The sequence below is a fragment of the Lathyrus oleraceus genome, chromosome 2 (assembly GCF_024323335.1).
Source record: "Lathyrus oleraceus cultivar Zhongwan6 chromosome 2, CAAS_Psat_ZW6_1.0, whole genome shotgun sequence".
NCBI classification, from domain to species: Eukaryota; Viridiplantae; Streptophyta; class Magnoliopsida; order Fabales; family Fabaceae; genus Lathyrus; species Lathyrus oleraceus.
The window spans coordinates 6,467,247-6,495,233 of record NC_066580.1 but is presented as its reverse complement, the minus strand read 5'-3'; the positions used below and the strand labels follow the sequence as shown (position 1 = coordinate 6,495,233).

General features: G+C 33.5%; 2 protein-coding genes across 2 annotated transcripts; one reads left to right on the top strand and one right to left on the bottom strand.

Moving 5' to 3' along the window:
* Positions 1-1,923: 1,923 nt before the first annotated feature.
* On the bottom strand, positions 1,924-3,077 carry LOC127121602 (receptor-like protein 33). The gene has a single exon (XM_051052062.1). It carries the CDS (start codon positions 3,075-3,077, stop codon positions 1,974-1,976), a length of 1,104 nt encoding a protein of 367 aa, XP_050908019.1. The 3' UTR covers positions 1,924-1,973.
* Positions 3,078-4,146: 1,069 nt separating this feature from the next.
* LOC127121601 (receptor-like protein 12) lies at positions 4,147-11,410 on the top strand. Its single transcript, XM_051052061.1, has 3 exons — positions 4,147-4,924; positions 9,481-10,169; positions 11,318-11,410. Exons 1-3 carry the CDS (start codon positions 4,147-4,149, stop codon positions 11,408-11,410), a joined length of 1,560 nt encoding a protein of 519 aa, XP_050908018.1.
* Positions 11,411-27,987: the final 16,577 nt, after the last annotated feature.

The following is a 27,987-nucleotide window of genomic DNA, read 5'->3' as shown; positions in this document are numbered from 1 at the left end:
GCACTCTATCCATTCCATTCTTTTTCCCTCTTCTTCTTTTCTGAGTAACCTTTAGATATAACATCCACTCAAGCAAAGAACAATTAAAACGGTTCACGTTGAGTACAACAGATGTTAGGGATGCTAATACCTTTTCCTTGCAACCGACTTCCTTACATATTTCTCTTCCCCATGGTTTTATCGATGTTTTCCCTTTCCTTCGGGAATAAATAAAGTTCGATGGCGACTCTGTTGTATGTTCGAGCGTGCAATACGTTTGGGTATATTTCCGCTAGCTTCACCAGATGCATCACCACTATAAGACTCCTGCTTACTTTTATCCTTCTTCTTGTCGAACTTACCATCTCTCTTTCTGAATTTCGCCTTAACCGACAGACCTTCACCAGTCGAAGATGGTCTGTGCTCCTTTCGTTCGTTCAAATTCTTAGAGTACAAGGTTGATTGAACTTCTTCAAAGGTCAGAGACTCTCTTCCATGCAAGAGAGTTTCTTTGAAGTGAGCATGTGTTCTGGACAAAACACACAACAGTAACAACGCTTGATCTCCATCCTCGACTTTTACATCGATATTTTCAAGATCCAAAATCAGCTTGTTGAACATATTCAACTGCTTAGCCAAAACTTTATCTTCACTCATCTTGAATGAATACAGAGCTTGCTTCAGGTAGAGGCGATTGACCAATGATTTGGTCATGTAAAAACTTTCGAGTTTCTCCCTAAGACCTGATGTCGTCGTCTCCTTCGAAATCTGTCGAATAACCTTATCACCAAGACTCAATAAGATGACGCTGTGAGCTTTCTCTACCATAGTCATTTTTTCTTTATCCTTTAACGTAGCGTCCATGGCTGCGGCTCCCTTCAACGCTTCTAAACAACCCTGCTGAACCAGTAGGACTTTCATCTTCAAGCGCCACAGACCGAAATCGTTCACTTCGGTGAACTTTTCAATCTCATACTTTGTTGACGACATCTTCTCCACGCTCATCACACCAATTTGTTGTGAAAATGATGCTGAAATTACAAAGTATAATTCGTTTCTTGATCGGTAAGAAACCCACAAGGGTAGAAAAGAAGAAAACAATAACAAGACAATGGAATTAATTATAAACTGGTATTCTTTACTTTCTCTTTGAAACAAGATTACAAGTGATACAGAATAACAAATAACATCTCTCATCCTAATTAGGATTTGTATTATTCAATGATAAGAGACTAGTATGCTATTTATAAGAAAACTAACATACTAAACTAATGGGCTTTTACACACATGTCCATTACACAAGTTAACTTAGAGAACAAGCTAACTTAAACAATTGATCATAACAAACAAACCCAATTCAAAATGCTAACAATCCTAACATACTTTGATTGCAACATGTGAACCGACATCGACGACATGCTAAAGTCCAATCGAATTGTCAAATCAATAAACTATCCTTCGACCATACTATAGTTCGATCCAATAAATAATTTTTTTTTAGATATATAAAATGTTTTATAAAAGAGAAAGAAAAAAAATGGCAAAAGGCTTAGTAATGACCTTTTCTGAAGAAAGGGTTTTCTTAAAAAATATGAACTCTGCGAGAACAATTGTTGGAGTAACAACAATTTTGGCCATTTGGTAGAAACCAACATTGGATAAACCGAACTGTCAGAAAGCATAAAAGGAAATTTTGAATCTTTTATCATAAATAAACTTTTTAGATAAAGAAGTTTGATGCAGTTTTGGCTAATAATCTTTTATCATCACACCAAATGGTTGGTAGCATTGACCCTTATTATTACAGTCTTTCTTAAATCTTTATGTAAATTAAGTAACACTTTTTCCCTTAACTCTAATTTCAATCTATTTGATAAACTCACACAAAATAAATACAACACACGACTTAAAACATTAACAAGAACACCTCAACAACAACAACAATGCAAAGCTTACAACACAAAATTAAACTAGTTGATCAAACAACAATAAAACTATGACATTTGTATCATCTGATTCATGGTTGAACGATTGGTCCTCCTCACTCTTGTTCTTCTTTTCACTCTTCTCTTAGGCTTCCCACCAAATATGATCACAAGCCATCTAGGCTTTCCAATCAAAAACATGAAATATCCGAGGCCTATTCCAAACACAAATCCACATCCATATCCAATCGCCACTGGTTTCCATCTAAATCCAAGTTTCTCTTCTTCCCAAAGCTTGTTGGGTGAAGGTGGAGAATGTTGTTCGGGTCCACATTGCTTTGATAACGGAAATCCGCATAGTTCCAAGTTTCCTTCATATGATTCATTTGAAAATGTATTGAACTGTTTTCCTTTAGGTATTTCTCCCACAAGATGGTTATTGGAAAGATTCAAAACTTCAAGGCTGTTGAGATTTGTGAATTCGGAAGGAATCATACCGATCAACATATTTGAGGAGAGATCCAACCATTCCAAGTTTGTCAAGTTTCCCATGGACTGTGGAATGTGACCAACGAGTCTGTTATGAGAAAGATTAAGTCCTATGAGCAAATGAAGCTCTCCGATATCATTTGGAATCTCTCCTTCAAATTTGTTTCTTGACAAATCAATAATTACAAATACTTTTGGAATTTTTACCATTGGCATATTGATTCCTTTCATTATCACAATAATAGAATCAGAGTAATTCTTATTTTGCTCTGATCCATTTGTTGATTTAAATCTAAGTGTTTGAATTGGTACACTAGGAATAAAAGCCGTTTCCATATATGACATTCCTTTTGGAAATTGAATACCATTTTTCATGGTTTCAAACTTTTTAAAATAGATATTTGGTAGCGGACCGCTAAAGTTATTTCCTGCGATATCAAAAATAATTAAACTGGGAAATGAATAATTGATCTTTTGATTAGCAATGGAACCATGCAACTTATTGTCTCGCAAAACCAATACTTTCAAATTTTGCAGAGTTTGAAGCCAGTAAGGAAATTCGTCTTCTATTCTATTGCTGCCAATATTTAAAACTTGCAGCTTTTTGCACTGACACAAAGTCTTGGGTAAAGAGTAGGGGTGGCAATTGGATCCATTAACACAAAATCCATCCAATCCATCCATAAAAAAATTCATCCAATCCATCCACTACATAAAAAATTAAGTTAATGGATTGATCCAATCCATCCGTTTATAAACATGGATGAATCCAATCCATCCAACACATTTTAATGATCCAATGAATTTTTTTATCTAATTTTAAAAAAATAAATTTTTTCAAATATTAAAAAAAAATTTGAAAAACAAAAAATAATTTTTTTTTTCGAAAAAAAATCTTTTTTTTTTGAAAAATAAAAAATATTTTTTTTTTCGAAAAAAATAATTTCTTTTTTGAAAATACAAAAAATGATATTTTCCAAAAATTTAAAAATCATTTTTTTTTAAAAATACTAAAATTTGATTTTATTTTCGAAAATTTTATTTTTTTACGAATATAAAAAAAATATTTTTTTTCGAAAATAAAAAAAACGTTTTTTAAATTTTTTTTTTCGAAAATACAAAAATATTTTTTTTTCGAAAAAAAATCTTTTTTTTTAAATACCAAAATTTGATTTTATTTTTGATTTTTTTTTACGAATATAAAAAAAAATATTTTTAAATTATTTTTTTTAAAAATACAAAAATATATTTTTTTTTTTGAAAAAAAAATAATTTTTCTCAAAAAAAACTGATATTATTTTATTTAAAAAAATAAAAAACTTTTTAAAAAAAAAAATTTTCAAAGAAAAATTTTAAAGGAAAAAAAAATGGATGGATGGATATCCATCCACTAAAAATATGATAATGGATGGATTGGATGGATTTTTATTCTTAATGGATGGATTGGATTGGATATTTTTAAAAAACTTTTAGTGGATTGTTAATGGATAATGGATTGTTTTGATCCATCCATTAACGATCCAATCCATATCCATCCAATCCATCCATTTTGCCACCCCTAATCGTGATGAGCATTTTGCTTTGCTTCAATTCAAGTCTTCATTTACACAGAGTGACTATTATTGCGAAGAATGTAGTCTAATGAAAACAAGAACATGGAAAAATGGGAGTGATTGTTGTTCATGGCATGGGGTCACTTGCGACAATGTCTCTGGTCATGTGATTGGTCTTAACCTTCCCTATGAAGGACTTAATGGGATTAAGCGGAAAGTTCAAAAACCATATTCTCTGCATGCCAGGTATTCATGAACTATATATGTCATTGAATTACCTTAGAGACCAACTTCCAAATTTGAGTTCTAGTGTTTTCCTTAGAATTTTGGATTTCTCAGTGAATGATTTCCAAGGACCTATTCCTCCATCATTTTCTAATCTCACATATCTTACTTCTCTAAGTTTCATGGGAAACTTTCTCAACAATTCAATTCCATCCTCACTTTTAACTCTTTCATATTTAACTTATCTAGATCTCTCTTTCAATGGTCTTAGTGGCCAAATCCCAAATGTATTTCCCCAATCAAATCGACTTCAAGATTTAGATTTGAGTGATAACAAAATTGGAGGTGAGCTTCCAATATCACTTTCAAACCTTCATCATCTCATTATCTTACGCCTTTCATCCAATTCATTTAAGGGTCACATTCCAGATATGTTTGGTGGGATGACCGAACTGCAAGATCTCTCTCTATCTTCAAACAATTTAGAAGGACAAATTCCTTCTTCATTATTTAACTTGAATCAACTTCTCGCATTACATTTATCTGATAATAGATTAGTGGGTCCCCTAATCAACAAAATTCCAGGGTTTCAAAAACTAACTGATTTGGATTTAGATAACAACTTGTTAAATGGAACAATTCCTTCCTCTTTGTTATCTTTGCCTTGTTTGAAATATTTATATCTAACAAACAATCGATTTACAGGGCATATCAGTGCAATCTCATCTTATTCCTTAGAAGTATTAGATTTAATTATTAGATTTAATTCATATTTAAGTTTGTTAGATATTAGATTTAAATATTAGATTTGATTCATATTTAAGTTTGTTAGATATTAGATTTAAATATTAGATTTGATTCATATTTAAGTTTGTTAGATATTAGATTTAAATATTAGATTTGATTCAAATTTAAGTTTGTTAGAGGCTTATAAATAGGGTGTCAATCATTGTAACTTTTAATCCGCTTTGTAGCCATCATTCTCTGAATAAGAATATTTTCATTCATCATATATTCTACCTTTGCACCAACAATTGGTATCTAGAGCTCCGGTTCGGATTCATTGGAAAACACGGGAAACACGAGTGAACGTGAGGTCTTGTGTGTTTGGTTTTGATTCTTAGATTCGTGTTGAATCTTGAACAAAATCTGATCAGAATTTTAATTCTGTGGGTTGGGAAACACTGTGTGAGAAATCTGAGTGTACTGTGCAAGGTAGAAAGATGAACGGAAACGGCAACATGAACACCAAACTTCCAGCATTTGACGGTAAAAACTGGAATCGTTGGATGATCCAAATGCGTGTACTGTTCGGTGCTCAAGATGTTCTAGATCTTGTCACTGATGGTTATGTTCCGGTAGCAGCAGATGCGACGGATGAACAGAAAAACGCGCAGAAGGAAGTAAGGAAGAAGGATCAGAAAGCATTGTTCTTCATTCATCAATGTGTTGATGTAAATGTGTTTGAGAAGATTGCAGATTCAACGACAGCAAAGGCTGCGTGGGACACACTGGTTAGATGTTATGGTGGTGACGCATCAGTGAAGAAGGTGAAGCTTCAGTCCTTGAGAAAGCAATATGAGAATCTCAACATGAAGAATAATGAGAAAGTTTCTGAATACATCTCCAGAGTGATTCTGATCACTAATGAGATGAAAGCGTGTGGAGAAACTCTTTCTGAAGAAACAATCATGGAGAAGGTATTGAGATCCCTTACCTGTCAATTTGATTACATCGTGGTAGCAATAGAACATTCCAAAGATCTGAGCACCATGAGAATTGAAGAGCTGCAGAGCAGTCTAGAAGCGCAAGAGTTGCGTTTGACTGAGAGAACTTCTGAAAGGGAAGTAGAGCAGCAGGCTCTGAAAGCAACTTCTGATAGGAGGTATCAGAAGCAGTCAGAAGCCAGGAGAAGATCTGATGGTGGTCAGAAGTCAGAAAGCTCAACCTCTGATAGACAAAAGAATGCTCAGAAGGGAAAAGAGAAGTATGACAAGAAGAAGATCCAATGTTACTGTTGTAAGAAGTTTGGTCACTTTGCTAGAGACTGTTGGTCAAACAAGGAGAGAAAATCAGAAGAAGCAAATATAGCCAGAAGTTCTGATGACGAATCTGTGCTATTGATGGCCTCTGAATCTGATAATATGGATCTGATAGACTGGTGGTATATGGACACTGGCTGTTCAAATCATCTTACTGGAAACAAGAAATGGCTGGTTGACTTTGACTCTGAAAAGAGGACAAAGATCAGATGTGCTGATGACAAATATCTTAATGCAGAAGGTATGGGAAATGTCAGAGTGACTCTGAACAATGGGAAAACAGCATTGATTCAGAACGTGTGGTATGTACCTGGCATCAGAAGCAATCTGATGAGTGTGGGACAATTAATTGAGAAAGGTTTTTCAGTTACCATGAAGGACAATCTTCTGAAGCTGTATGACTGCAATCAGAAGTTGATTATGGAGTCAGAACAGGGAAGGAATAGAACATTCAAGGTGAATGTCAGAACTGCAGACTCAGAATGTCTTAGTGCAACAAGTGCTGAGAAGGAGAGTGAGCTGTGGCACAGAAGATTTGGTCATTTGAATTTCAGAAGCTTAAAACATCTGAATTCAAAGAAGTTGGTACATGGAATTCCTGCAATTAAGAAGCCTGAAAAGTCATGCAAAGTTTGCATGGAAGGAAAACAACCACGATTGCCATTTGCGTCAGAAACTGCTCCAAGAGCAAAACATGCCTTGGGAGTTGTACATTCTGATGTGTGTGGTCCATTTCCAGTAGCATCGATTGGAGGGAATAAATACTTTGTGTTATTTGTTGATGAATTCACAAGAATGACATGGGTATCCCTTATTAAGTTTAAACACGAGGTGTTTGATGAATTCAAGAAGTTCAGAATGAAGGCTGAGAATCAGAGTGGTCAGAAGTTGAAGATTCTTAGAACTGACGGTGGAGGTGAGTATAACTCCAAAGAGTTCCAGAAGTTCTGTGAGGAGAATGGAATTGAGCATGAGGTTACTGCTCCTTATACCCCTCAACACAATGGTCTTGCTGAAAGAAGAAACCGCACTTTGCTTGATATGGTGAGAAGCATGCTAAAGGAGAAGAAGCTTCCTCAGAAGCTCTGGGGAGAAGCTGTTGCCACTGCAACGTATGTACTCAACCGATGTCCTACGAAGAAGTTGAAGGAAATAGTTCCAATACAGAAGTGGACTGGAGATAAGCAAAGTGTTAGTCATCTGAAGGTGTTTGGTTCTGTTTGCTATAAACATGTTCCAGAAGCCAGAAGACAGAAGCTGGATGATAGAAGCAAAGTGATGATTCTGATAGGGTACCACAGTACAGGTGCATACAAGCTCTATTGTCCAGAAACCAATAAAATTGAATTCAGTAGAGATGTGATTGTGAAGGAATCAGAAGTTTGGAATTGGGATAAGTCTCAATCTGATTCTGATGTTAGAACCTCTGAAGAAAGGTCAGAGTTCAGAATTTCTGAGGTTGGAGTAAACTCTGACGTTGATTCTGACTCTGATAGTGATCCAGAATCTGATGTTCCAGACTCTGATGTTCCAGACTCTGATGTTTCAGACTCTGATGATCCAGACTCTGATGACCCAGACTCTGATGGTAATCCAGATTCTGGTGGCAATTCAGACTCTGGAAATATGCCAGACCCTGAAGATGGTCAAAGCTCTGGAGGAAGTCAACCATCTGAAGCTAGAAACTCTGAAGCTCAAGACTCTGAACAAGTTCAGAGACCACAAAGAATCAGAAACATCCCCAGAAGATATGCAGAATTTGACATGCTGAAAGACACTGAAGTAGACTCTGAAGGAGAAGTTATTCAGTGTGCCATGTTAGTAGACTCTGAACCCATAAGTACAGAAGAGGCTCTTAAGCAGAAGCTCTGGCTGAAGGCCATGAAAGAAGAACTTGATGCTATAGAGAGAAACAAGACATGGAAGCTGACAGAACTTCCAACAGACAAGAAAGCCATCAGCGTCAGATGGGTTTTCAAGCAGAAGTTAAAGCCAGATGGTTCAATTGGCAAACATAAAGCAAGGTTGGTAGCCAGAGGATTTCTACAGAAACCTGGGCTAGATTACTCTGAAGTGTTTGCACCTGTAGCAAGACATGAAACAATCAGAATGGTGATTGCAATAGCTGCTAACAGGAATTGGCCTCTGATGCATTTAGATGTAAAATCTGCATTTCTGAACGGTCCATTAGAAGAAGAAGTTTACGTGTCACAACCTCCTGGATTTGTGAAAAAGAATCAGGAAGGGATGGTGTACAGATTATACAAAGCTCTATATGGATTGAAACAAGCGCCCAGAGCTTGGAATAAGAAGATTGATTCATTTTTCAAGAGGCAAGGCTTTCAGAAATGTGAGATGGAGTACGGTGTCTATGTTCAGCATACTTCTGAAGGAAATATGACTCTGGTATGTTTATATGTTGATGATATACTACTGACTGGAAGTTCTGAACAGGAGATAGCCAAGTTCAAGAAAGTTCTGATGAATGAATTCGAAATGACTGATCTAGGCAAAATGACATACTTTCTAGGGATGGAGTTCAGATACTCTGAGAAAGGTATTATTTTGCATCAGCTCAAGTATGAATTAGAACTTCTGAAGAGATTTGATCTGAAGAATTGTAAGATTGCTGTTACTGCATGCCAAGCTGTGTGGATTCTGAATCTATTGCAGGATCTGAAGATTAAAGTAAACAAACCTCTGAAGCTGATGATTGACAACAAGTCTGCAATCAATCTTGCCAGAAACCCAGTGTTGCATGGGAGAAGCAAGCACATTGAGACCAAGTATCATTTTCTGAGACATCAAGTTCAGAGGGGAGTGTTAGAAGTTGTACACTGTAGCACTCAGAAGCAGTTGGCAGATGTTCTGACGAAAGCTATCAAGACTGATCAATTTCTCAGATTAAGGGATGGAATTGGTGTTACAAGTTTTGATGGAATATGAATTAAGGGATGGTATTAGATTTAATTATTAGATTTAATTCATATTTAAGTTTGTTAGATATTAGATTTAAATATTAGATTTGATTCATATTTAAGTTTGTTAGATATTAGATTTAAATATTAGATTTGATTCATATTTAAGTTTGTTAGATATTAGATTTAAATATTAGATTTGATTCAAATTTAAGTTTGTTAGAGGCTTATAAATAGGGTGTCAATCATTGTAACTTTTAATCCGTTTTGTAGCCATCATTCTCTGAATAAGAATATTTCCATTCATCATATATTCTACCTTTGCACCAACAAGAAGAACTTTATCTATGCAACAACAAGCTACAAGGCAATATTCCAAAATCAATTTTCAACCTTTCAAACCTAACTGTATTATGTCTATCATCAAACAACTTGAGTGGTGTTGTTGATTTTCAAAAACTTTCCAAACTTCAAAATTTGCTTTCTTTGTCTCTTTCGCGTAATAGTCAATTAGCACTGAGCATTGAATCCAGTGTCAATTACAGTTTTCCTAGACTAATTGAATTGGACTTGTCTTCTTTGAGTTTGAATGAACTTCCCCAATTCCTAGGAAAATTCCCAAGTTTGGATTCTCTTGATATGTCCGATAACAAACTTAATGAAATAGTTCCTAATTGGTTACTTGAAACAATTAACTCGTTTGGATTTTTGAACCTCTCTCAAAACTTGTTCACATCGATAGATCAACCCTCAAGAAGTACTTACCGGCTCAGTTTCCTTGATCTTAGTTCTAACTTACTTCAAGGTGACCTTTCTATGTCAATCTGCAACATGAATGCACTACAATTTCTCAATCTTGCACGCAATAAATTGACAGGTTTCATTCCACAATGTCTTGTTAAATTATCATCTCTTCGAGTTTTGGATCTACAAATGAACAAGTTTCATGGCACTTTGCCAAATAACTTTTCAAGCAACAGCCAGCTTTCTACTCTGAATCTCTTTGGCAACCAATTAGAAGACTCTTTACTAGGGGTGGCAAAATGGATGGATTGGATGGATATGGATTGGATCGTTAATGGATGGATCAAAACAATCCATTATCCATTAACAATCCACTAAAAGTTTTTTAAAAATATCCAATCCAATCCATCCATTAAGAATAAAAATCCATCCAATCCATCCATTATCATATTTTTAGTGGATGGATATCCATCCATCCATTTTTTTTTCCTTTAAAATTTTTCTTTGAAAATTTTTTTTTTTAAAAAGTTTTTTATTTTTTTAAATAAAATAATATCAATTTTTTTTGAGAAAAATTATTTTTTTTTCAAAAAAAAAATATATTTTTGTATTTTTAAAAAAAATAATTTAAAAATATTTTTTTTTATATTCGTAAAAAAAAATCAAAAATAAAATCAAATTTTGGTATTTAAAAAAAAAGATTTTTTTTCGAAAAAAAAATATTTTTGTATTTTCGAAAAAAAAAATTTAAAAAACGTTTTTTTTATTTTCGAAAAAAAATATTTTTTTTATATTCGTAAAAAAATAAAATTTTCGAAAATAAAATCAAATTTTAGTATTTTTAAAAAAAAATGATTTTTAAATTTTTGGAAAATATCATTTTTTGTATTTTCAAAAAAGAAATTATTTTTTTCGAAAAAAAAATTATTTTTTATTTTTCAAAAAAAAAAGATTTTTTTTTGAAAAAAAAATTATTTTTTGTTTTTCAAATTTTTTTTTAATATTTGAAAAAATTTATTTTTTTAAAATTAGATAAAAAAATCCATTGGATCATTAAAATGTGTTGGATGGATTGGATTCATCCATGTTTATAAACGGATGGATTGGATCAATCCATTAACTTAATTTTTTATGTAGTGGATGGATTGGATGGATTTTTTTATGGATGGATTGGATGGATTTTGTGTTAATGGATCCAATTGCCACCCCTAATCACGATGACATAAGAAATTGAAAGAAAAGAACGACGGAAAATGAAAGAAAAAAACATGTAAAAACAGAAGTAACCACTTCATGGGTGATTGATTTTGTGGAAATAGAATAATTTATGTGAAAGTTTAAATGAAAATGGAAAGGAAGGTGACATAAATATTTATAGCCAAAATTTAAATACTACATATATCTCAAATTTAATTTTTAAAACAAATTTTAGTTCTATAAAGGCTACTAATGATAATGTGTTATTTTCACTCAAAATAATTCTTGATTTTTCTGTGGAATCTTTGTTGGAAGAGTTTTTCATTAAGGGGTCTTGAATATTATTGGACTTCTTTTTTTAGAATAAAATCTTTGTGAGAGACATCATATATTTATTCAAAATCTTAAGGTAATAGGTGAATGAGTTCTCTTACTTATAAATACTTAAGTTTTTACATTTTCAAATAATATGAGACTATTATCCATTCTACTCACACTTTTACATTCTCAAAAATCATATGCCTGGTTCTACTCCCAATCTATTGATGGAAATGCCATAATTCTTAGAAAATTATTGAATAATATTATCAAATAATGTAAAATTATATATTTAAATTCATTTCATTATATGATATTATTTTAAGTTACAATGAATTTCACCCTTACAATTGCAGTTTTGTATTTAATTATCATTTAAAATATCCATGGCAAAATCAGAGTGCGTACTGTAGCGCTTTTAATAGTTCAAATTGTGGAGATTTTCAATGCACAACTCTATGAATAATTCTACTCTTTTTTTTTTTGAAGTGGGTAAATAAAAAATTTCCGAAACAAAATTGTGTGTTTGAATTCTTTATTAAAAATTAAAATTAATTTTTTGAGACAAGGTGATCCGTATATTTTGTGCTTGGTCTAAATTGACTTAAAAGTCTTCTTCAAAGATGGAATCTCTTTGCGGTTTTGCTTTTCATCTCAAAATTAAGACCACTAGAGACTTAGTCAAAAGGATGATTTTTCCACAAGTAATTATTGGACTTATTTCTTTTGAGTTTTTTCTTCCAAATATATCAAAGAAACCTATCGACCTTCATGAATTTGGATTGTCAGGTTTATATAGCTCTTAGCTATCTCCAGAGAGCAAAGACAAAACAAATAATATGAGATCTAACGAATTAGGAAAGCAATGTGTTCCTCGTTGGACACTTCAGTGGAGTCCGGATCATAGTGATCTTCAATGTAATTCTGAAAACTTGCGCGATTGAAGAGTTGGATCGAAGGTTTCGCCTAGAGATGAAAGACTAGTGATGACTGCCACGTCAAAAAGGGTAGGCGTAAACATGCCACAAAGGAGTTGGGAGGTGTTAGTCGAACCTTCCTAGAAGTACATCGAAGCAAGCAACATACAAGAGTTGATTCGATGAGTGTTCCTTGAAATTTGGATGGCATCGAAGATGCCAGCCGTTTTCCATTGATCCTGACATTTGTTTTGGACTTTCTTGAGCCAGACCAAATACTCTTTATTATCATGAGCGGACATCGACCTAAAAACCTTGGCCTTTGGGTCCATGAACTTCAGGTCGATGGAACCATTTTTCTCAAAGTCCGGTGGAACAACTAGAGCAAAGCAAGGAAAGTATGACTGAACGAATTTATGGTTTGGTCAGAAATATAAATTTATATGTTGTTCTTTTAAGTAATTATTTTTTAAGTAATTATTGTTCTTTTATCTTTAATACTTTTATAAATTTATCAATTTATTTGATTTCTTAATAAATAATTAAGAGTATATATTTTTTATAAACTATAATTAATACTATTTTAAAAATTATAGTAAAATAAATAAATAAATATATTTTTAAAAAATAACACTTAATAAGGAATAGATAAAACATAAAATTGTCAGATCATTAAATTGACTTAGAAGTCTTCTCGAAAGACTACATTGACTTGAAAGTCTTCACCAAATTATAAAAAATACTATTAAAATTAGTAAAATCTTTATTTGACTAGTGACTCTCACAATGAACATGTGAACAATTTAAAATGTTTCAAGTAAGTGCTATGAAAGTCTCACTACTACAGAAAAATCTTTTCATCACAGTTGAAAAAGGGATACCATCACACCTAAAAAATCACGGTGAAATAGGATGTGATTGTAAGTTCGCTGTTTTAAATCATAGACGTGCAACCGTTGTGATAAACTATGTAACATGCTACCTATTACAACGGTTGACTTAAACAACTGTTGTCATAAATATTGTGTTATGAGTTCAATACCCATTTGCAACCAAATTAAAGTGCATACAAAAATAACGTTCACCACAGTTTTATGTTCCAACCGTGGTGGTATGTCTAACCGTTTATTATAAAATATGACATTGTTTGTTTTTCCTGCCCCTCATTAATAATATACAACCATTCAAATAAATTTTTGAGATGATAATCAGAAAAATTAAATTATTCTTGAAAAACAACTTAAATGATCAAATGTTTTTCGAATTGCATGCATCTTGTAATTCATGATTTTCTCATTAACCCATATAATTTGATTCAATTTCAAATTCTTCAAATTAATGATGATGAATGAATGTCTTCTAAGTCTTTCACACAAAATTTAATTTTTTTTTTTTTTTTAATTTATTTTGCAAACATCAAATTTTGTGTGAAAGACTCATAATGACATCTATTTATCACTATGTGAATATTATATGAAAGACTCGCATAATATTTCCACAACGAACAAAAGTTCGAAATTCTCTTAGATACATGTTCACACAACCAGTTGCATCACGAATAAGTAAAGAACCATAACCACTTGCTAGTTGCACATGACAAACCATTTATTAACAAAGAACACAAAACAACATCACCAACAACATACAACAACATACAACAACATTTATCAACAACATACATACCTTTATCAACATACATAACAATAACATCAACATAACTAACATAAACTAGTATGACATTGTAATCCAACAGAAATTTGTCAACATACATAACAATAACATCAACATAACAACAACATACACGAAGAAAAGAGAATATAGAAAAAGATTTGTCAACAACAACAACAAGCAACAACAAAACATGTGAAATCGAAGTAAATAATATAAAAATCATTTCAACAAACATTTATCTACATTTATCAACAACAACAACATACAACAAAAAAAAAATCATAAACTATCGAACAAGAAGAAAATCATATGAAACATATTAACAATATACACGAAAATGAGAGAATAAGAATACCTTTATGTATGAAGAACAAGATTGAGGCTATAGTGTAGAACATAACAATTAATGACGAAGAAGAAAAGAGAAAATGTATGCTATGGTTTTGCTAGGAGAGATACATCGATACTGTCAAAGAAGTGAGAGTTAATTCACTTATATATGGGTAAACAATTTCACCACGGTCGTATTCAAAAACTGTAATGAAATGTAATGTATTTTACAACGGTTGACATTAACAACCGTGGTAGTATGTATTTTAATTTTAATATGTATATCATATTATAATAACAACACTCATTTTAAAGAAAAAGTAGAAAATTATTGGAGCTGAGATTTGAAACTGCCACTCAATGGATATATAATTATAGTTAATTATTTTGACCGTAATGCAATGTCTTTTTCATAAATATAAAAAAAATAAAACGCGTCAAAAAAATGAGATATTACTATCATTACCTATCACACCGTTATAAGTTAGTGTTATCAAAAATATATTTTATAATAGTTAGTTCTCGAAAGATGAAATTGTTATAATTTGTCTTCATATTTCATTTCATATCTACTCATTATTTCATCTGAATTTATTTCTTGCATTGTCGAACATTTCCTACCATTAATTAGAGGCCAATTGAACAACTATCAACGGATTCTTGGTTGAAAAATTTAAACTAATAAAAAATAGGCAAACATTAAATTGACTTGGAAGTCATCACCAAAATTCTATTTGTCTAAAGAAGCTTGTTGTAAAAGTTACACTAATAAAAAGAAAGAAAGCATTAAATTGAGTTGAAAGTCTTCACTAAAATTTTATTTGTCTAAAGTGTTTTAGGTTGATTTAAGATTTTGAAAAAATTGTATTGAAAAAATAATTGAATCGAGTTGGAGATGTCACTCTTTTTAAAATATGTTATAATATTATGATAAATTGTACTCCCTCCGTTTTTTATTATAAGTCGTTTTTGACTTTTCACACGTATTAAAAAATGTAATAATTATGATATGAAAAAGAAAAATTATAAAGGGTTTTACAAAATTGTCCTTCATTAATTATATCGGAAAGATAAATTGATATAGTTGAAAGAAGAAAGAATAATAAATATTTAAGGGTATAATAAGAAAAATATCATTAATGATTTATTGATATTATAAAATGACTTATATTGTGGTACAAAATATTTTTTCAGAGTGACTTATAATAAAAAATGGAGGTAGTATAAGTCAGACGATCAACTACGACGCCTAAAAAGTAAAACACAGACGCCTTAAAAATAAAACAGCTGAATTCAATTGTCCGAATATTACTTAGATTATAAGTAATCAATTTAGAAATACATCTTTTATAGTACACAAATTTCAAGATAATATTCAAAAAATTTCAATACTTCTTGTTTGTGCAAAAGAAGTTAGACACTATTAACTTTACTAACTGAAGTTTGATTTATAATTAAAAAGTTATTTATATTTAGTGTTTGATATAAAGAGCGCTCTAAAGTAATCGAGTGAATTTTTTTAATAAGATGAACTCTATTAAGTAAACTACTTATGAAAAAAAGAGTTTAATTGAAATACATTGATAGGGTAAAATAATTTTACACCGTCAGTTAATCATAGATGTTGGATATTAAAACAAGTTTGATTTTTATTTTAAAAACCTATAAATTAATACAAACGAGTGATGATGATGAATTGATAGTGTAAAACATTTTACACTGATAATGTATAATAATTAATCTAAAAAAAAATTAGATTGCATAGAATCTCGATGCTTCAAAATTACCAATATATTTTAAAATTTAAAAAATATTTTTTTTCTAAATTCTCGAAATTTCTAAAAGACGTTATGGATAGGAAAAATAATTGTTGTAAATAAATAAACACTTTATTTGTTACTATAATAAAAAATCTTTTATTTTACCCATCAATTACGTTTTGCTTTTTGTCTTTTTTGAATGGCAGCCCATCCATTACGCTATTATGATTGTTTTATGTCTTTTGGTGCAATTGACTTTGAAGTCGTTGTTATATTATTAATTGGTTTGATTTTTCAACTCAAAGTTTCTTCTGATTCATATCTTTGCTTTTTATTTATTTAAATTTAATTTATACTTCCACGTCCTCTTATTTTATTTACAAAAAAATAATTGTTAAGTTTTTTCATTAAATACTATATTAAAAAAAATTATTGTTAAGTTTTTTCATAAATTATCCAAATTTATTCATTTACGGGTATACTCAACATAACCCATAACAACCCGTCTAGTTTTTGTTCAGGTATCGAGTTTGAGTTTTGTAATCCACGGACTTATGTGTTTTATGAAAATAATGTGTCTCATTGAATTTTATACTACTATCAACTTCATTAGATATTATATGATATATTTTATCAAATTTAAGTGTTCTAAACAAGTATGATTGTATTAAGTTGTGTTACAGTTTTTTAAATTGATAAAAAGAATCCTAAAAAATATTTTTTATTTGAAAAACAACCCGCGAACCTAATCCATGAATGAATGAGTCGGTTCGGATTGGTTTTAACAATAAAATTACTGGTTGAACGAAAAATCCAACCCACTAAATTTTGAATGGATTGGATAAAGAATTTGATCAATCCATTCAACCTAACTCGTGTTCACTCCTAATCTAAACGATGATAAGACCGTAACATTTATAATATGTTATTGATATATGCTCGTAGCATTTATAATATATTATTTGTAGTGTCATCAAGTAATAATTCAATAATAAACCAACTGTTTGTCATATCATTAAGTTAGAGCTTTTGATGGTTACATTTTAAATAATCTATTGAAATTCAATTCATTCCACCTGCAATGATCAACTCTAAACGGTCATACTAACACAATAGCATTACTCTAGTACATGATATATATATATATATATATATATATATATATATATATATATATATATATATATATATATATATATATATATATATATATATATATATATATATATATATATATATATATATATATATATATATATATATATATATATATATCTCCATGATCATGTCTACAACACACCTTACAACATTAACAATAACAATAATGGAAAGTTTACAACACAAAATTAAACAAGAAAGATCAAACTTATTTTAAACAGAAGAATAAAAGAATAAAACTATGACATTTGTATCATCTGATTCATGGTTGAACCATTGGTTCTCCTCACTCTTGTTCTTCTTTTCACTCTTCTCTTTGGCTTCCCACCAAATATGATCACAAGCCATCTTGGCTTTCCAATCAAAAACATGAAATATCCAAGGCCTATTCCAAACACAAATCCACATCCATATCCAATTGCCACTGGTTTCCATCCAAATCCAAGTTTCTCTTCTTTCCAAAGCTTATTGGGTGAAGGTGGAGAATGTTGTTCGGGTCCACATTTCTTTGATAACGGAAATCCACATAGTTCCAAGTTTCCTTCATATGATTCATTTGAAAATGTCACAAATAAATATAAACATACAACACACAAGCAAAAAGTAGGCTAAACCCACTAGGAAGTGACTTCCCCAGCAGAGTCGCCACTTTTCTGTAGCGGGGTATTCGTTACCTTTAGGTTTATTGACTAAACCAAAAGTAAACATACAATTCGAGTCGCCACCGCACTTTTATTTGTCCAAAGGAAAGGTTAAAAAGCGAACAAAAGCCAAGTAAGAAGTTTTATCAAATCAAAAACTAATAAAAATGTCAGAGATCTGGATAAGGGGGTTGGTTATGAAATGGGAAGGTTTTACGCACCCAAAACATCCTTAGTACTCTAAGGGAACCTCTTTTTATAAATGTGTGTGGTAGGTTGGTATTTGTGAAAATACGTGCAAAAGATTGGGGGGATGAGAAGAGAATAGATTATATTTATAATTTTGTTGTTTGAATGGATGAACCCATTGCCTACGTACCATCACAAAGGTAGGATCAAAACCTCGTAGTTTGGGGTAAAAATCTCAAAGATTGGTGAATTGACTTGATCAAAAGACTTAAGGTCTTTTGTTATCAAAGGGAGAGAACTCAACCTAAACCAACAATCCACCATGTGAGGAGAGCTTCAACATACTAGTGAGGGGTTAACCCTATAATAAGTATGGAAGACTTATAGTCCAATCACTAAGGATGAGGTGAGGTTTACATCAACCACTATGATTACACAAACCTATGGCTAATATTTATGAAAAGGTTTTAAGGTGGCCATTGAAACCATAAAAACAACTTGAAGTGAGTTATATTTACAAGTTAGATTTATTTACAAAATGAAGTCAAAGTTGAATTAATATTTATTCACAAATGAGTATTGATGAAAAGATTTTTGAAAAGTCAAAGGCATAAGGCCTAGGTTTCTAATTTGAAACAAAGTCAAAGTTTGCACAAAAAAAGTTTGGCTTGGGTTAGAGTGGGAAGAAGAAGAGAAGGGCTAGTCCTAAAGCATACAAAGATAAGAGAAGAGATAAAACCCTTGGAGTTCCTTTTCTTGAGATCATATAGATGATTCGCGATGCTCCTTTCCTTTGGACATTAGCAAACAACAAGCAATCACATATTTTAGATTCAAGCTCCTAGGATCTCCATTTGGCTTGTCTCTCTTAACTTGGCTACTTATGACAATGGTCCTCCTTACTATCTCAAGATGGAATCCCTATCACACCAGAGCAAACATCAAAAAGTTCACAACACAATAAGAGAAATGGACAAAGAATAAGTTTTGGAAAGGAAGTCCTTTGAAGTCAACTTTGACATTTAGCATTCTAAAGGCATGAGGCCTAGTTGCTCTTCAACCAATTTAGCATTCTAAAGGCATGAGGCCTAGTTGCTCTTGAACTCCTTTATGCATGGGCATGTCCTAATTCTAAATCCTTTCTCCTTTTTTGCATTAGGTTCACACAAAAAAAAAGAAAAACCAACACAAGACAACAATATATTTATATACAATAAGGAGCTCAAATGAGCAAAAGGAAAATGCCATAAACATAAAATATGTGCTCAAGTGAGCAAAGGGAAAAACAATATGAATAAATGAGCAAGAAGTAAATTGCATTAAAGTAAATTGCAAGAAATTAAATGCTCAAATTAAAGTTAGTAATTAGTATGGTTATGCTAGTTTGTCATAAGACAATTTAGCGCTATGTTAAGCAATCGTAAGTGGACTAATGTAGTAGTCACGCCTATCTGAGGCCGGTCAATAAAACTATAGGCAAATAAACACAAGTTAGAGATCATGACTAGTAAGCCAAGCTCCTACAACTTGTCATGCCAAAAGAAAAGAGAAAGGCCTTGTATGGACTTTAGGTTTTCTGCTTGACCAAGAAGCAACCTATCTTGGACGCAAAGCAACTCACTTGATCTTGGATCAAGTTGAGTTTGATTTGGATCAAAGAAGGTTAAACCTCTCATTTGTCAAGACTAACCATAAGACATTGACTCATTGGCAAAAAATAAATAAAAAGAAATGAGATGAAGATGAAATGAGTGGAAAGAGAAATAAAGTGTCAAACACAATTGGTCAAAAGTGAACCAAATCATCATCAACCAATGCTAAATAGAAGAGAAATGAAGATTACAAGTCAACAAGTCAAACATATTTTTTTTGTATTTTTTGAATTAAAAATAAATGCAAAATAAAATGGACAAAATATGGTCAAACCTCAAATTCAATTCAAATCAACTTCAACAAGTCCAATTAAATTCTCATAGGTCTAACATGGTCAAACAAGCTTTGACAAATTTTTCAACAATTTTTGAAATCAGAAACTATTTAAAAATAATTAAAAACAATAAAAATAACACAATATGAATTAAAATCTCAAATAAATCTCAAATCAATTAAGAAATTGATGAGACTATTTTTCATTGACTTGTCATGATCCATATGTGTTAGAAAAATATTTTTGGAATTTTCAAATATCAAAAAGTATTTTTAAAATGAATTAAAACTATTAAAAACCAAATAATTCACAAAAAATATTAAATAAAGTCACAAAAATAATTAAAAATCAAAATATGAAACTAGATTTTTCAAGAATTTTTTTGGCATTGGTCTCATATTTTTGTGACTTCAAATAAATTATTTATGAATTTTTGAAAATAAAATGAATTAAATGGAATTAACAGAAAATAAGAAAAATAGCAAAAATGCGCTGCCATTGGATCACTTCATTAATTGACGTGGCAATGATATGAGGGCTTAGAGGCGCGGTCACACGAAAGACCAAAGTCAAGCGCGCTACATCTTGATTTAAAATAAGTCAAAACAAGCAAGGGTCATAATTATAACGTTTCAGCATGATCTAATGGTTCCAAGGCTTCCACGTGGGGATGGTGGTGGAAACCACCATCTTCTCCGGCGATCTAACCAGATCCGGCCACCACGCTCAGGGAATTAAACTTTAATGAAAATGAAAAAGGAAGGTATCAAAATGAAGCTGAGGTGATGTACATCACCCCTGTAACCATGGATCATCCTCATAGTTTCTATTTAGAGAGAAACATGAGCTTGAAGATCATGGTGCTTGATCTAAAATGGCACGATTTGCAAAATTGAGACCACCACTGGCCTGCCTCATGCTTGAGGACTTAAGAAAACAACAAAAACCAAAGGAATTCACATCATATTGCAAGATCTAGATCAAGAAAAATTGAGGTTCTACCTCTGAAATGCAGCTTCAAACAACACGAATTCTCCAAGCTTTTGATCCAATCTTGCTCTGGAAGTGTGATGATGATGCAAGGTCAAGGAATTATGCCGTGAAGATCAACTAATGATGTTGAAATTCAAGCTTGAAATTGAAATAGAAAACTGAAAATTCCTTTAGTGAGGGTTTGGTTTTCAATTCAGCAGCGTTTCAGATCTCATTGTGGTTACCATTTGAATGAGATTGCACTTCTATTTATAGATGGAATGGATGCAATGCAATGCTTGGCTCGTGTGCATGAAATTTGGATCCTCCATGCATGGGCCTGTACAGGCGCATGTGAGGCCCAAAAATGAATGGAAATCCATGCTGAACTCATATGTAATTGAATTGGACGTGCACAAGGGGCTGCATAAGCTTGCACATGAAGTTATAATGTGAAATGCAAAAATGGACATAAATATTAAGCTCTTCGAAACTCACTCATGGAAAGTCCAAAAAATTAATGTGAGTAATGGTTGGAAAGCCCTTGAAATAAGGAACAAAAGTCATGGTGCTAAAAAATTCATTTGGAGTTTGGAAATTTATGAAAACTAGCTGTGAAGTTTTGGGTGCAAAACATGTCTAGGTTCCCTTTGAATTTTTTTACGAAAAGCAAGCAACTTCAAGCCCTTATGTTTCAATGATGCAAGCTTCAAATAGAAAAACCTCCAACATCAAAGTTGTTGATCTTTTCAATATGATCAATTTAGACTTAAATTTTTTTGCATCATTTGGAGTTCTTATGAGAAAGGTTTTGGCACTTGAAGTTGGGCATTTTTCAAATTCAATGACTTAGGTCCAAAGTGACCTATAATGTTTTGTATTATCACATGTGTTTATTTTAGGATTATGAAATTTTGTACAACATAACATTTGAAGTAGACATCTTAAAACTTTCTAATGAATTTGGTCTCACCTCAAAATCATAAAAATTAAGGAAGTTAGGTCCTTGGGAAGTTGACCCAAAATTAGGGTTTCAGTCAAAATGACCTATAATGTTTTGAAATGAATGATGACCTTCCAAGTTTCAAATGGATTTTTTATGAACATGAAAGTTGTTCATATGGTTCTTAAGAACATGTTTTCTCTTGGGGTCATCTTCATTTGACAAACAGATCACAAGTTGTATCTCAGTGACCCTCAGTTTAGTCAGATGACTTGACTGGTCAACTTCTCAAGGCCAAACTTCAAATATTGATGAATGAATGATTGAGGATACCCACATAGGCTCATATCTGCATAAAATAATGAATGAAAGAACTTCCCTTGATTAAATTTGATCATAGGTTGAGGTTGCTTCATGAGCAAGGCACAATTGAATTAGGGTTTCCTTGGGAAACAATCCTCAAGCCCTTTGGGTTATCTTGATCAAATTGGAAAATTGAGATACTTGGGAGACATATATGATGATTAGGAACTTTGTGGACCAATGTCATGCTTGTTCTCATCTTCATCTAGCCACTTCCTTGAGCTTAGGAGCCTCTTAGGAGCATGGGAACACATGATCACTTGAGCTTCAAAACAAAAAGAGTTAGTGACATATTTTTGTGCTTTTGGTTAGTAAACAAAATAAGAAAAGCAATAATATATAATTCAAGCATGCTTGGTGGTCTCAAACCACTCACACAAGTCCCACCCTAGGTTTAAGGAGCCACCCATGCTATGATCCTTGAGGCAATGCATTGAGCAAATGATATGATGCCATGAGGGATCTTAGGGTCAAAATTAGGGTCTTACAGATGCCCCTATTTAAGGTCATTCTAGTTAGAGATATGAAGGTTAAAATCTTCGTCTCGACGAGGTAGAATGGGCTTAAATAATAACAAAGAGACGAATTTTGGTCCCTAAGAGACCTCATGATGCAAATGTATGCATGCAAAAAATAAAATCTTCATGGTGAATAATTGTCACGAAGGAAAAGAAATCAGGAGAAACTGAAGAATCCGTAGGAGTAACACACTCACTAGGGAGACAGAGACTCTGGGGAAAATAGGGTAAAAATGCGTGAGCAGGTCATGACTTGAAAACTCGCTGGGACACACAAAGGGATTCCATGGAAAGAAATCGATGGAAAGACTCGAGCTGACGCAAAGATGCATGTAGGAATATGCCAATACAGCAAAACTATCCGCAAAGAACACTTCAGATAAAAATCCGGACTCAGACGGGGACGTCCACAAAGGACTCAGCTGAGGGAGAAACAACGAGATATTACCGGTTACTGGGTAATAAACTCAAAGAGAGACATGTTATCAAAACACCTGTTACTGGGTGAGAGAACAACACGCTCAGGGAGAAAGAATATCTAAGACCGGTATAAGGGTGAGAGATATCAATCATCCAAAACTTCTGAGGAGGACCCAAGAGGCACATCTCAACTCAGGAAAATCTGACTCCACATGGGACAAAAAGTCATAATATGGAGCAGAAGGAAGAAACACCAGGGATACCGGTTACTGGGTATATAATAGGTGGCCAACCAGGCGTGAATTAAAAACACATCCAAGACACTCATCTGAAGGAGAAGGGCAATCCAAAACGCAGCGGAATTTAAAATTTCTCCTTTAATGATCCTTACGAATGGGCATGATCAATGATAAAATCGTTACCTCTTGTGGCGATTATAACCTTTGATGCAGATCTACGAAGCGATCACGAACATTGAACAATGACAACGCCTCTACTCAGTCCACACGAACGGATTCCTTCAATCTCAGTGCTAGCTGCTACGAATGAAGGCTTTGAGTGAGAGAGAGAGAGAGAGAGAAACGAAATTGAAACTGCTAATGCTTCTACACAAGGGTTCTATTTATAGAACCACTTGTGTGGGCTGCAAGCTAAAAAGTCCACTCAAGTGTATATGGCCCATATCTTATAATATGCCAAAATCACTTAAGCACGTGGTACCTTACCATATTTCGTATTCTACTTAAGTACACTGTACCTTACGATGTTCTATAATTCACTTAAGGGCACCGTACATTACGGTATTCCTTAATTACTCTATCTCTCATCAATCCGTCCTTTGTGTGTGACTCTATAGGTTTTCGCGACATTGACAATTATATTAAATCACGTATTTAACATAATAAATAGTGAGCGGTATCTAGCAACACATCACTGCTACCCAAGACATGAAAATGTCATGTGATCTGACAAATCCTCCTGTGATAATAATTATGTGTATAATTACCTTTTTGCCCTTATGTCTATATTGAACACAAGGCATAGACCGTGTCATCCTTGTCCAGTTCAATATTGGGCACATAGACATTTATCCTGTTACGCAGGATGGGAAAATTCCATCTAGGTCACTCATGTCCCTTAGCATGCTTCGTGGAGTACCCATCAACTGTCTTTATGGTCATCCAATTACGGACAACGTTTGATCAACAATAAGGCACTCGACTCTACATCTAGGGTCCATAGTGGTTTCAGGTCGAAGGGTGGTATACACCATTATCACCATGAGAATAACTTATGACACTTTGAATAACATTCTACATAGTATTCTCATAGCGGGTCAATCCAGTATAAATATTACTCTTAATATTCATACCTATGTTTAAGACTTGATAACTCTTTATCCATGATCCATGAGATGTGATCATCAGTCTATAAACATAATAGTCTTCATGCTTTAATGTTATCCCACTTAACAATAAAGCTTGACTACGGATACTTTAAGAATAGTGTCCTTATGTTTAATGTGATCTCATGATTATGTCAAACTTGATACATTAAACGGACTAGCTATTCTAGGGACTTTATTAAACAAACATAATAAATAAAAAGCCTTTTATTATTAATAAATAATTCGATACAAGTACCAAAAGTATTGGCCTATAGGGATTACGCTAACAATCATCCGAAAGGAGGGCTGAAAAAGCAAACTCGACTTACAAGATGGACATTCGATTCCACAAGGAAATATGAATCTTACTCGACTGGGGAAGAACAAAGACTTCGACTAAAGAGCGCATGAGATATATTATCTATTACTGTCATAACATAGATAACATACTCGCATGGAAGATTATCCACAACCGGTTACTGGGTTAATAAAGGATAAATCGACCGAAAAGGAAAACCATCGGGATACCGGTTACTGGGTATAAAATGATGACCAATCAAAAGGAGAAACAATCATTACCAGATAAGGGTAAGTGAAAGATGACTCGCGGGGGATAAATTGCATAACAAAAGAAATTATCCAAGAGATATATCACCGGTTACTGGGTGGTATACTCAAAATGAAGGAATATCAATACCGGCTACTGGGTAAAGATAACCAACAAGGAGGGGATTACATCTACCGATTACTGGGTAGAAAACCACAGAAAAAGAACTTACAACTACCGGTTACTGGGTAGAAGGCCACAAAATTCGCTGGGGAAAAGGATGAACAATTACTGGTTACTGAGCAATTGAACAACTGAACCGCAGGGAATTGCAGGGGATAACAAGAAAGGAGTCAATCTAGGAACAAACTAGAAAGACACAATCAAACAAGACTCAACCCAATGAGGATATAACTTAGGGGAGCAATTCCATTCCGATACACAACTGGGGAGGAAACTGAAACAATAGTCATCCACGAGGACATAACTCAGTGGGGAAGAAAGAAAGAAAGATAGACACTTTCTGCCTATGGGGCTGACTCTATATGGAGAGATCAAACGCAAACATCTGCTTGGGGAAGAATATTTTACCAATAGCAGTAGATAACAAGCAAAAATATATGGAAAAGAATGCATCATGAATATCTGAATGCTATGGTTATGCATGTATATACGTGGTTTATGTATGATTAATGCTGACAGACAGACATATCTAACACAAACAGGCTCAAGAGCCGCGATCGGACAACCGACACAATATCTTCAAAAAGAAAGACAAGGCCCACAGGAGAACTCAGCTCTGGTGGGGAATGCATAAAATACCAGGAGACATAGACCACCGCTGGGGCGAGCAAAGTCACAACATTCCGACTGCCGGGGATTTTCCAACAATTCTCGGGGACAGGTGACTGGATATCGATAAGATCCGTCGTAGAAGAAACTCTACTGGGGAACTTATCGAGGGATGATGTAAAACTCTGTGGGGGACAACCGCCAAATAGACTCATCAATCTAAACAATCCTTCTAATTGCTGAAGAGGCATCTCTGCTAAGGGGAGAAAGAACCAAATGCTCCGCTGGGGAAAGGAAACAACACATCTTCCTCAACACTGTCCAATACTAGAAGAGATCTTCAAACTCAGAGGGGATACAAATTATCAAGCTCGGATCAGGCAACTCCACCGGGGATGGACTGTAAGCAACCCTACCGGGGATAAACTGCCGACATTCTCAAAGGAGATACCTTGGCTGTGGGAATCGGAAATGAATCCTTCGTTAACACGCGCCATGCTGGGGATGAAAAGGGACTCAAGCCTTTCACCAACTGCTCTAGACAACTTCTTGCTTAGGAACCAACTGAAAGTTGATGAAGAGGACATAAACATGCCAAAATAATGAACAAATGTCTTACCTTTTGGATATCGTACTATCCTTGGGAGAGCACTGAAGACGTTCCAACTATCTTTTCAGTCGTTGTGAATGCTCACTTTGTTTAAAACAGTTCATAAAAACTTTATTTGTTTAAAACAATGATATTTATCAATTAAAACATGCAAACATTTGTTAAACAGAAACAAATAAGAGTGCAAATAATTGGATAAAGGCTCAAATTTATTTGATAGAATGGTAGTCCGTAAATGGCGAGACTCCATGGATCTTTACAAATTTGAAATTGGTGATATATATTGGAAAAAGGGCTACATTGAACATAATGACCATTTCTCCACCAACTCTGAATCCAATGTATTTGAAGCTTCAGTTGACGATGACTGAACGAGAATCTTTGACAGAAGACAACTATAGAACAAAGTCTTGTCAGGATGCAGTTACTTGCCAAATCCCTAATTTTCGCCTAGATTGCCCCAGGGTGAGGTACTCAATCTAGCGGGATATATATTCATTTTTTTCATGTCTCTAACTTTTGCCTGGACCTCTCTCTCGGATTTTCAATCCACCGAGACGCTCATTTTTGCCTAAGCCACCCTTTCGGGTTTTCAACTTAGCGAGCTATTCTGTTTTTATTTTAGGCGAAGTATTTCTTGATTGCATCTGAATTCACAGGACGAGTGAAATCCTCCCCATCCATAGTTGTAAGCAACAAAGCACCGCCTGAAAAGGCTCTCTTAACAACATATGGACCTTCATAGTTTGGAGTCCACTTGCCCCTAGAATCGGGCGCGAAAGACAAAACTTTCTTGAGCACGAGGTCACCTTCTCTGAACACACGAGGCTTGACCTTTTTATCAAAGGCTTTCTTTATCCTTTACTGATACAACTGACCATGGCACATGGCAGTTAATCTTTTCTCTTCAATCAAGTTCAACTGGTCATAACGACTCTGAACCCATTCAGCTTCAGTCAACTTGGCTTCCATTAAGACTCTCATTGATGGGATCTCAACCTCCACAGGGAGCACAACCTCCATGCCATATACAAGAGAGAAAGGGGTTGCCCCTGTTGAAGTGCGGACATATGTACGATAGCCATGTAAAGCAAATGGCAGCATCTCATGTCAATCTTTGTACGTAATAACCATCTTCTGAATAATCTTCTTGATGTTCTTGTTAGCAGCTTCAACAACCCCATTCATCTTGGGTCTATAGGGAGAAGAATTAAGATGTGCCATCTTGAACTCGCTACACAACTCTTTCATCATCTTATTGTTCAAGTTAGATCCATTATCAATAATGATCTTGTCTGGCACACCATATCGACATATGAGTTGATTCTTGATAAACTTCACAACCACCTGCATGGTCACATTCGCATACGATGCCGCTTCAACCCACTTGGTGAAGTAATCAATAGCTACGAGAATAAAACGGTGACCGTTTGACGCCTTAGGTTCAATCAT